This window comes from Ranitomeya imitator, chromosome 9 (assembly GCF_032444005.1).
Source record: "Ranitomeya imitator isolate aRanImi1 chromosome 9, aRanImi1.pri, whole genome shotgun sequence".
Classification (NCBI taxonomy): Eukaryota; Metazoa; Chordata; class Amphibia; order Anura; family Dendrobatidae; genus Ranitomeya; species Ranitomeya imitator.
In genome coordinates this window covers 100,247,488-100,259,705 of record NC_091290.1, presented here as the reverse complement: position 1 = coordinate 100,259,705, position 12,218 = coordinate 100,247,488, and the positions used below count along the sequence as shown (strand labels likewise).

Below are 12,218 nucleotides of genomic sequence, written 5' to 3'. Positions count from 1 at the left end.
AGATATATAATCTATGCTGTAACTTCAGGAAAAGGTAGCTCACAGATTGGCTGCCACACCGTCAACAGAGATCTCAGCAATGCAGCCAATCCCAGAAACCAGGAGCAGCGGTAGACTCGCATGTGAATCTGGGGAAGGCGAGTACAAAAAAGCTTGTGTTGCTTTATACCAAACTGTGCCTACAACTTTAAGGATGTGTTCACATGTGGGGTTTTTGGTATGCTTTTCCAAAAATCAACTAGTGAAACCAATGTCCCTTTGTCTTGATTTTTGAAAATCACTCTTAAAAGTGCCCTGGTATTGAATGGTGTGGACCCACCCTCAGGAGACTGGACCGGTGATGGGACGTTCTTCTCTTTTTTTTATTTATAAACTCATTTAATTGAAGGATATTTTCAGAATAAATGTTACAAACGTACAGGAAAAGAAAAGTAACTCAAAGTCATGTCATTAAAACATGCATAGAATTAGAGGTCAGACATTATAACATACAATTAGCAAAGGTAACTGCAATCAGGGGGAGTATAAATATAGGGAATGGCACAAATGTAGCAGAGATCTAGGCACTCTGTACACTCTTTGTAGCCTACTTTATGTGAATATTGCCATCATATACATTTGGATTCCTGGACCACATCAGATGTATGGTACGAAAGTGAGGAACATCGTGTGCTGACCGTGATACAGCTCCATCACACCACTATCCCCAGATTTTAAGACATTTTTTGAGGGCATCCTCTATTCTTATATAGTAGGTTCTCATATGGTAGTGTGTTAACTATCTCCTTTCACATGTAATTGTAGGCCTTCTCCCTCCCATCAATCTCAGTGCTATTGTCTTCCTGGCAAGGAACAGAGTCTCACGAAGAAATATCTTATCATTATGGGGCCACACTTCATCTAGAACGTCCAGGACACAGAGTTCTGGAACAGTCGACTGGAGCTCCAATTATTTCGGACAGAAAGCTAATCCCTTCCCACCATTATAGTAATATGACCGAGCAATTCACAATAAGATGCCAAAAGTCTGCACCTAAGGGTACCGTCACACAGTGCAATTTTGATCGCTACGACGGCACGATTCGTGACGTTCGAGCGATATAGTTACGATATCGCAGTGTCAGACACGCTACTGCGATCAGGGACCCCACTGAGAATCGTACGTCGTAGCAGATCGTTTGAAACTTTCTTTCGTCGTCTAGTGTCCCGCTGTGGCGGCATGATCGCATGGTGTAACATATATCGTATACGATGTGCGCATAGTAACCAACGGCTTCTACATCGCACATACGTCATGAAATTATCGCTCCAGCGTCGTAGATTGCAAAGTGTGACAGCAGTCTACGACGCTGGAGCGATATTGTTACGATGCTGGAGCGTCACGGATCGTACCGTTGTAGCGATGAAAATCGCACTGTGTGACGGTACCCTAAGTCACCGCATCTCTGGCAACTATCCGAAGATAATCTACAAAATCAAAATAATCAATGAACATGTAGAGGAAGCCAGGGAAAGCCTGTAGCCCGGACTTCCTCTTCATGTTCGGTTTGTCCGACGGTGGAGACAGTGACGCCAGAGCTGACTGGGCACCGTTGACGGGCAAAAAAAAAAAAAAAATTAGAATATATATATTTTTTATTTTAAACATCACAAAAATAAAAATGGGCCGATGCCAAACTTTGGGCACCCTTGGAGATTTGTGTGCTCAGATAGCTTTGACCAAGGTTTCAGACCTCAACCCCTTCATGACCCAGCCTATTTTGACCTTAATGACCTGGCTGTTTTTTGCAATTCTGACCAGTGTCCCTTTATGAGGTAATAACTCAGGAACGCTTCAACGAATCCTAGCGGTTCTGAGACTGCTTTTTCGTGACATATTGGGCTTCATGTTAGTGGTAAATTTAGGTCGATAATTTTTGCGTTTTTTGTGAAAAAAATGGAAATTTGGCTAGAATTTTGAAAATTTAGCAATTTTCAAATTTTGAATTTTTATTCTGTTAAACTAGAGAGTTATGTGACACAAAATAGTTAATAAATGACATTTCCCACATGTCTACTTTACATTAGCACAATTTTGGAAACAATTTTTTTTTTGCTAGGAAGTTATAAGGGTTAAAATTTGACCAGCGATTTCTCATTTTTACAGCAAAAAATTACAAAACCATTTTTTTTAGGGACCACCTCACATTTGAAGTGAGTTTGAGGGGTCTATATGGCTGAAAATACCCAAAAGTGACACCATTCTAAAAACTGCACCCATCAAGGTGCTCAAAACCACATTCAAGAAGTTTATTAACCCTTCAGGTGCTTCACAGCAGCAGAAGCAACATGGAAGGAAAAAATGAACATTTAACTTTTTAGTCACAAAAATTATTTTTAGCAACAATTTTTTTATTTTCCCAAGGGTAAAAAAGAGAAACTGGACCCCAAAAGTTATTGTACAATTTGTCCTGAGTACACCGATACCCCAAATGTGGGGGGGAACCACTGTTTGGGCGCACAACAGGGCTCAGGCTGGTTTCACATTTGCGTTTTTTGCCGCTGCGTTTTAGCGCAAAAAAAGCATGCGTTTTTTTTCCTATACTTAACATTAAAAACGCATGTGTTTTTTTGCATGCGTTTTGCCGCCGCATGCGTCTTTTCTATGCATGTGTTGTGTTGCAGAAATGCAACATGTAGTAATTTCTAGCAGCGTTTTTTGCCGCAAAAAAAGCATGCGTTTTTTGCGGCAAAAAATGTATTGCTGTCTATGTAAACGCATGCGTTTTTAAGCACATGCGTTTGGTTGCGTTAAAAATGCATGCGTTTTTATAGAAAAAAAAACAGAAAACACACTGATATGCCACCCCCACCATAAAGGTGATAAAGGGATCCTAACCCTAACCCTAAAGGGATCCTAACCCTAAAGGGATCCTAACCCTAACCATAGGGATCCTAACCCTAACCCTACCCCTAACCCTAGGGATCCTAACCCTAGGGATCCTAACCCTAACCCTAAAGGGTTAGGGTTAGGATCCCTAGGGTTAGGATCCCTAGGGTTAGGGTTAGGATCCCTAGGGTTAGGGTTAGGATCCCTAGGGTTAGGATTAGGGTTAGGATCCCTTTAGGGTTAGGGTCCCTTTAGGGTTAGGGTTAGGATCCATAGGGACCCCACAAATTTCTTTTAGCCTCAATTTGTTCATTTCCACATAGGCAAAAAGGCATAAACATTGGAGCTCCCCCACATGTGACCCCATTTTGGAAACTAGACCTCTCATGGAACTAATTTAGATACATAGTGAGCACTTTGAACCCCTAGGTGCTTTACAAATTGATCCGAAAAAATGAAAAAGTACTTTTTTTTTTTTTTTTTCCACAAAAAATGTCTTTTAGCCTCAATTTGTTCATTTCCACATAGGCAACAGGATAAAATGGATCCTAAAATTTATTGGGCAATTTCTCCTGAGTACAGTGATACCTCACATGTGGGGGTAAACCACTGTTTGGGCACACGGCAGTGCTCGGAAGGGAAGGAGCGCCATTTGACTTTTTGAATGAAAAATTAGCTCAAATCGTTAGCGGACACCATGTCGCGTTTGGAGAGCCCCTGTGTGCCTAAACATTGGAGCTCCCCCACAAGTGACCCCATTTTGGAAACTATACCTCCCATGGAACTAATCCAAATGTGTGGTGACCACTTTAAAGGGCCACTGTCACCCCCTCCAGCCGTTATAAACTAAAAGAGCCACCTTGTGCAGCAGTAATGCTGCATTCTAACAAGGTGGCTCTTTTAGTTTTGTGTTCATTTATTACTAAAATAAAGCGCTTTGAAACTTTTCAAAAATACCTATCTTTGTCCACAGAGGCAGGTCTGAAGCCTCCTCTGTGAAGCGCCCAACTGCGGTCGCTCATCTCTTCTGGGGCGATGGTCGCCGCCCCCTGCGCGCTGTTCTTCTTAAATCCGGCGCCTGCGCTGTGCGTGCCTGCCTGGGGCAGGCGTAGTGTTCATTGGCCGTCATAGCTCAGATGCCGGGTTCCTGACTGCGCCTGTGCGGGCAGTGCGGCCACCCTGTTACTGAATCCCCGCCCCGCACTGTGTTATGCATTATGCACAGTGCGGGGCTGGGATTCCTGGGCATGCGCACTGCGCTTGTCAGACGCTCCCCCAGGTTCCCCGCCTTCCAGCGTCAGTCTGTGCAGGAATCTGCCCAGGAATCCCAGCCCCGCACTGTGCATAATGCATAACACAGTGCGGGGCGGGGATTCAGTAACAGGGTGGCCGCACTGCCCGCACAGGCGCCGTCAGGAACCCGGCATCTGAGCTATGATTGCCAATGAACACTGCGCCTGCCCCAGGCAGGCACGCACAGCGCAGGCGCCGGATTTAAGAACAGCGCGCAGGGGCGGTGACCATCGCCCCAGAAGAGATGAGTGACGGCAGTTGGGCGCTTCACAGAGGAAGTTTCAGACCCGCCTCCGTGGACAAAGATAGGTATTTTTGAAAAGATTCAAAGCGCTTTATTTTAGTAATACATGAACACAAAACTAAAAGAGCCACCTTGTTAGAATGCAGCATTACTGCTGCACAAGGTGGCTCTTTTAGTTTATAACGGCTGGAGGGGGGTGACAGTGGCCCTTTAAACCCCCAAGTGCTTCACAGAAGTTTATAACGCAGAGCTGTGGAAATAACATCATTTTTCTTTCCTCAAAAATTATTTTTTAGCCCACAATTTTTTATTTTCACAAGAGTAACAGGAGAAATTGGACCCCAAAAGTTGTTGTCAAGTTTGTCCCGAGTATGCTGGTACCCCATATGTGGGGGTAAACCACTGTTTGGGTGCACGTCGGGGCTCAGAAGGGAGGGAGCACCATTTGACTTTTTGAATACAAGATTGGCTGGAATCAATGGTGGCGCCATGTTGCGTTTGGAGACCCCTGATGTGCCTAAACAGTGTAAACCCCTCAATTCTAACTCCAACACTAACCCCAACACACCCCTAACCCTAATCCCAACTCTAGCCATAACCCTAATCACTACCCTAACCCCAACACACCCCTAACCATAACCCTAACCACAAACCTAATCTTAACCCTATTTCAACCCTAGCCCTAATTCCAACCCTAACTCTAATTCCAACCCTAACCCTTTTCCGCACCATTTTTGAAAAATCCGCAGGTAAAAGGCACTGCGTTTTACCTGCGGATTTACCGTGGATTTCCAGTGTTTTTTTGTGCGGATTTCTCCTGCGGATTCCTATTGAGGAACAGATGTAAAACGCTGCGGAATCCGCACAAAGAATTGACATGCTGCGGAAAATACAACACAGCGTTTCCACGTGGTATTTTCCGCACCATGGGCACAGCGGATTTGGTTTTCCATAGGTTTACATGGAACTGTAAACCTGATGGAAAACTGCTACGAATCCACAGCGGCCAATCCGCGCATGCTGCGGAAAAAAACTGTGCGGAAACGCAGCAGTTTACATTCCGCAGCATGTCACTTCTTTCTGCGGATTCCGCAGCGGTTTTACAACTGCTCCAATAGAAAACCGCAGTTGTAAAACCGCAGTGAAATCCGCAGAAAAACCGCGGTAAATCTGTGATAAATCCGCAGCGGTTTTGCACTGCGGATTAATCAAATCCGCTGTGGAAAAATCTGCAGAGGACCAGAATACGTAAGCACATAGCCTTACCCTAGCCCTAACTGTAGTTCTAACCCTAACCCTAGTTCTAACCCTAAACCTAGTGGAAAAAAAAATATATGTATTTTCTTTATTTTATTATTGTCCCTACCTATGGGGGTGCTCTGTGCTCTGCTTTACGGCCAGCACTCAAAGTCAGTGCAGGGAAGCTGACGCCGGGGGACGTGACAGACATCGGAATGTGAGTATGTACTGTTTTTTTTTTTTTTAACTTTTACAATGGTAACCAGGGTAAATATTGGCTTACTAAGCGCGGCCCTGCGCTTAGTAACATGATGTTTACCCTGGTTGCCAGTGAACACATCGCTGGATCGGCGTCACACACGCCGATTCAGCGATGACAGCGGGTGATCAGCGACCAAAAAAAGGTCCTGGTCATTCCCAGTGACCAACGATCTCCCATCAGGGGCCTGATCGTTGGTCGCTGTCACGCATAACGATTTCGTCAACGATATCGTTGCTACGTCACAAAAAGCAACAATATCGTTAACGAAATTGTTATGTGTGAAGGTACCTTTAGGCCAGACAGGAGATTGCTAAAGGTAAATGTAAATTATTAATTCTATTAATCTCATCAGTGTCTCAGGGACCTCAAGCCATTGTCCTCCCAGTCTCTAGGCTCATTGAGACAATGGGGATAGTAGACCTAGGGGAGCCGTCACTACAGGGGGTCTCACATGCAAGCCCAGGTGATGGAACTCAGCCTGAGTGAGACATCTCCACCAATGTACAGTTAGCTTTGGGTGGGGAGCGTTTCCCGAGGGCCGGGCTCAATTCCGGGGCACAGCTTTGGGTATGGAGGACTGACGAGAAAATGTTATTGCTGTTGGCTGGAGGGGTATCCATGAACTACGGTCGCGATATCCATCGTCTGTAGGAACATAGGCTGTGACTGCACACTATACCGGCTGGAGATACCAAAAGCTGTGGGCCAACCAAAAGTTGGGAGACCGTGGGTATTGCCTGGTACGGGGGCAGTGGAACTTTCAATCTCAGATTGGGAATTTGTAGACTAAAGACACTGTATTTTGGCCATTAACCAGGATTTGCTGTAAAACCGTGGACGAAAGAAATAAAGATAGCGGCATCGTTAACCTGCCTAGGTGATTATTACAACCCACAATCTCAGATCTTCATATCAACCATGAAGCATGGTGGAGGATCAATCATACTTTGGGGTTGTGTTGCAGCTAATGGCACAGGGAACATTTCATGGGTAGAGGAAAGAATGGATTCAATTAAATTTCAACTAATTCTTGATGAAAACATAATACCATCTGTAAAAAAGCTGAAGTTGAAAAGTGGATGGCTTCTATAAATGGATAATGATTCTAAACACACGTCAGAATCCACAATAGACGACCTCAAATGGTGCAAGCTTAAGATTTTACAATGGCCCTCACAGTCCCCTGAACTGAGCATAATTGAAAATCTGTGGCTAGACCACAAAATATCAGTGCATGCAAGACGACTCGGGAATCTCACAGAACTGGAAGAATATTCCAAGGAAGAATGAATGAATGAAAATCCCTCAAACAAGAATTGAAAGACTTATCTGTCTACAAAAAAAATTTACAAGCTGTGAAACTTTCAAAAGGGGGTGCTAATAGGTACTAACCATGCAGGGTGCCCAAACTTTTGCATAAGCCCATTTAACTTTTTTTAATTTTTAAAATGTAAAAGATGAAAATATATATTTTTTGCCCAAAATACAAAGAAAATGTGTCATAAGGTGCAGCACAAATTCATCTCAACTAAATGCTGAGATTCTTTGACCAGGAACAGACATTTATAGAAAAGTTCATAACTTTTCTAAAGTCTTCTGAAAACATTTCCAGCACATCCTGCACTGAACAACTGAACCCAATTTATTATATATTTTAAATGTCTGTCCATTTTATACCGACTCCACCAAAATGGACACTGACTCCACAGCCCTGGTCAGAATTCCCTTAAACTTGACAATCCTGCAGTGCAGAGGAGATGCGGATGACCTTCTTCTTTTCTTGAATGGGGGAGCATTTTGTGTAAAACACCCACCACAGGACTGGATCATGTTTGTTTGGAGCTCGGTGCTGAATCACTCACACACAAGCTCATTATTGCCAGCATTTCATGCATAAAAAAACACTTTCCTCTCTGCAACTTATTAATACTAATGCATGGAGCCAAACTGCTCAACAATAACCAGTGTTTAAGATAAAGCCGTCGCGTTGATCAGTGGACTGCCACAGGTCTGGATTTACAAACTACATGTTAGATGTATGCATGTTTTTTGCTGTTCAGTGGCCAAGTGTATAATGCGCTTACACGCTGCATGCACACCAATTCACATCCCAGTTCATACCTTTAAGTTTTTTCATGTTATATGTATCAGTAGATAAAAACCTACGCATATTAGTCAGTCTAGGAAGAAAAAGTTGATCCAGCTTCTGATCCACAGGTCAAAGAGACATGGTAGAGGAATGGTAGGGAGGACGCAGAAAATTAAGGTGCATCTAAACATTTTATATCTTGCCACAACAGACAATCAACTTTCTCGCCTATGCCATATAATCTATTATTATTATTATTATTATTGTTTATTTATATAGCACCATTAATTCCATGGTGCTGTACAGGAGAAGAGAATCTATCCCAAAACATGTACGGGGTGGAGATCGTGGAAAATGCTCCACAATAGAGAAGATTATTATAGTTTGTCTATTCTCGTCTGAATCTGAGGAGGGAGATAATGTTACACAATTAATACACATATTTACAAGTTATTTATCCCTGTTTTTATTTTCTAATCAGCTGCTTATGCTTTTTCTTTATTGCAGTGAGTTTTTGCCAAACCTCCCTTTTTTCCTAGATTCAGACTAATGACATGCATTCTATACTGTTCCTCCTTTCTTTGCAGTATTGTGTTTTAGCCAAGTCGAAGAACACACTCGCGTTTGAAACGCACATGGTATTCTCAATTTTCCGTGAATCCCTACTAATCCTTTGCCATAGAGGATGTTTGTTTTCTGGATTTTGTATTTTTGAATTTTTCTAGTGATGTTTAACTCTTCTGGAATAAAGACTTCATGATTTTAACACGTCTTTTTCGTTCCCTGTATCTAACTAACGCCATGCGGTGGCGTGGATCACGGGCTTCTGTGCAGATCGAGCTACATTGAGGGATGAGCTGATTTTATCCTTTTTTCTATTCACTCCATATTAGTCAGCCTACAACAAAATGCCAGAAACAGCAACAACAGAACGTGTTACAAAGACGCCCTTGCTCTTACCTGGTCCCAACGTCACCTCTGTAGAATGCTTGTTTATCACTTTGACTTTGTCACCGAAGCCATTCACTTTCACTATTTGTGCCGCTGCATCTGCCATAGGCTTAAAAACCTGAGAAAATAATTAACAGGCTGATCTCAGAGGTGGTGTCACAGTCTCAGACATGCAGTCAGACTGAGTACACCTTCTTACAACTCTTTAGTTTTTACCTATCAGGATATAATAAAAACATCTGGTCCTCAGAAGGACTTAAAGTGAAATCACTACAACCGCAGATGAATAATACATGACAAATTACACTCGGTTAGTATTTAATTATATAAAACTAGGCCACAATGTACAGGCAGTCTGTAAAAAATTAAGTACACCCTTTCCTCATCCATAGAAAAACGAGATGCTGCTAATCAAATGCCGTTAATTGTTCATCGGCAAGTGTGACCGCCTATATAAAAGCAGAAGTTTTGGAAGTCTGCTGGTCTGGAGCATTCAGATGCTTGTAAAATCAAAGCAACAGAGGAAAAACATTACCCAAAACCTTAGAGAAGCACAATGGTTGCAGGACATGAATAAGGTAAGGATTATAAGCCATTTCCAAATAAAATTGGAATCTATAGTCTACAGTGAGAAAGAACATATTCAAGAAACTAGAGAATCTTCCCAGGAGTGGAATGCTCAGATAAACTGAAAAATACACAGGAGAAACAGCTTATGCCCTAAAGGCCTTGGCATGTTAAATGCTCAAGTCTAGGATAGTAAAATTAGAAAAAAAAACTGAAGTATGGCTTGTTTGGAAGGGTTGCCATGAAAAATCCTCTTATTTTTATAAAAAAAAAACATGGCGGCTCAGCTAATGTTTGCAAAGCTGCAGCTAAACAAACCCCAAGATTTATGGAACAATGTCCTTTTGGACATACACCAATAAAGTTGAGATGCTTGGTCATAATACCCTGCTCCATGTTTGATCAAAAACAAAAACCAAAATCAACGCAAATATCTCATGCCTACTGTCCAGCATGGTGGTGGAGGGATAATTACTTGGGCTTGTTTTGCAGCCACAGGTCCTGGCAGGCACCTTGCAGTCATTCAGTCAACCATGAACTCCCCTGTATACCATAGTGTTCTAGAGTCAAGTGTGAGGACATCTGTACTAGAGCAAACACTTGGCTAAAACTCGGCCATGCAATAAGACAATAATCCTGAGCACACCGCATGATCAATCACATTCCATTCACATGTTGCAGTCCTCAGGATCACTGGGGTCGAAACGTTAGCAGGTAACTTCCAAATTTGAGACAACACCTTTCACAGAGCTGTGCATAACCCAAAGAACTTAAGCAACAATGTAAAGCGTCGGCAAAAATCCCTCCAGAATGATGTGAAAAACTGATAGTCGTACACAAAATGATTACTTCAAGGTGGTGCAAGCTATGGGATGTGCTTCATTTGTCACACGGTATGCCTGCATTTCGGCCTAGCATTTGGGGAATAAATATTATAAAATATTTTATTATATAAAAGCTGGCAAACTGGTGCTCTTATGGCTACGGTAACAATTACTGCTTGTAGGCGACACCTAGTACATCTAGTAGAAGGGTGGCGTGAAGTGGTTGGCAGGAGCACATCAGGTTGTGGGACTCGTGGGCTCATCTCTGGTGGGAAAATGCCCTTGATTATCATATTTTAAGAGAACTCCTCCACATGCTGCGTACATAACCAGAGATTACCCGGCATGGCGGACTCAAAATGTAAACCAAGTCAACTTTTACTGCAGACTTCACTCTTTGCAATGTATAAGGTAAAATCTGCACCACCTCCGCAACAAACCCACGGCAAACTAATCCAATGCGTCTAAAACAATCCCTGCAGGTCTACCAGCAGCAGTGGCTGCATAACGGACAAGGAAAACACTTTACTGCAGGACTGTGGACCACACAGGGTTCATTGGAAGTCTGTTACTATAGAAACGCATAGGTTTGTAATGGAGGTGTGTACACAAAAGGTAATAATTTAGAATATTTTATGCTAATTAACCACAGACGGTGAGGAGAGACTTTAGTAGACCAGTTCACCTCAATGGCAAAGCAGTAGTCCGCCCCGGCTGTGAGAGCCATCATGGATAAGAGTCCGGTCCCAGTCCCAATGTCGAGAACAATGGCCTCTTCTCCTCTTTCCTTCACCCTCTTCACTGCAGCCCAGATGCCCTGGTAATACTTCTCATTCTGCAGAACATCAGCAAAATGTCATCATAGCAAATAAAACTAAATAATATACAGATTATTCATGACAAAGCTGAATGTTCACAGGTTATTAAGATGCAATTTCAATGCTTCTGGTAAAGAAAAAGCGTACCCGGTCCTTGTCATGTAGCATATCAGCATATGAAGACCTGCGGGAAAGGAAGGCAAAACATCAGGAATCCAGAAAAGGCCGTGAGGCTAGCAGAACACATTCCATAGACAGCCATCACTGTAACAGTGTAAATGTCTCCCGACACCCCCCGTACACAGGAACGCTCCACTGGCCAATCACCCCTGTGCTCTCCATGTGGGAGCCAAACTAAAGGACAAGGGGGTATTCTCACGTAGGAAGGTATACTCTATCAACGGGACAGGAGGGAACTTTCCAACCGCAGGGTGTCTGACAACTGGGGTCTCCAGCAATCCCAAGAACAGGGGCTCTAGTCATTCTGAAGAGTGGTGAAGACTAGTGATGAGCAACTTTGTTCAGAAATAAATTCGGCACGAATATAGCACACTCGGATTCATGATCGGAAACACAAGCAAAATGTTCTAAAATCGAAGAAAAAAAAAATCAATAACATTCGATAAAAAGTGTGAGAAAATATTTGCATTGCCACAAAAGTATTTTCAACACTTTAGTAATGATAATGGTGGTGTATGAGCGTGGGACACGTTTGATGAGGGGAGGGGGTTTGCAGAGCTCAGTGGAGCGGCGTTCTTGTAAACAGTCATCTTTTATTTTTCCTAACTTTGTGTGTGCACATTGCGGCAAGCCAATCAGGGAGCAGGAAACACCCACAATGTCCTGACACAACGGCTTGGGTCATTGGCTGCTGAAATCACATGTCCCTCTCTATATAAACAGCAGAAATCTTGTCTTAGCGCCATTTTGACACTGTAGCAGCGCAGAGAGGCGGCTGCTCCTGATGCTGGCACTATTAGTAGCTAGACTTTAGTTATTTAGCTAGGTGGTTGCATATCAGTCAGATAGTATAGCTAGTGTCCACTGTGGCTGTTAAATTGA

General features: G+C 43.0%; 1 protein-coding gene across 2 annotated transcripts in view; it reads right to left on the bottom strand.

Annotated features, from left to right (window-relative positions):
- The window catches only part of PRMT7 (protein arginine methyltransferase 7), a 126,679-nt gene that overhangs the window by 43,926 nt on the left and 70,535 nt on the right, over positions 1-12,218 (bottom strand). For both annotated transcript variants that reach the window (XM_069740322.1, XM_069740321.1), the window contains exons 3-5: positions 11,304-11,340; positions 11,024-11,173; positions 8,957-9,065 (exon numbers count right to left, since the gene is read on the bottom strand). In XM_069740322.1, coding sequence (XP_069596423.1) covers positions 8,957-9,065; positions 11,024-11,173; positions 11,304-11,340 — 296 coding nt within the window. The remainder of the gene's footprint in view (positions 1-8,956; positions 9,066-11,023; positions 11,174-11,303; positions 11,341-12,218) is intronic.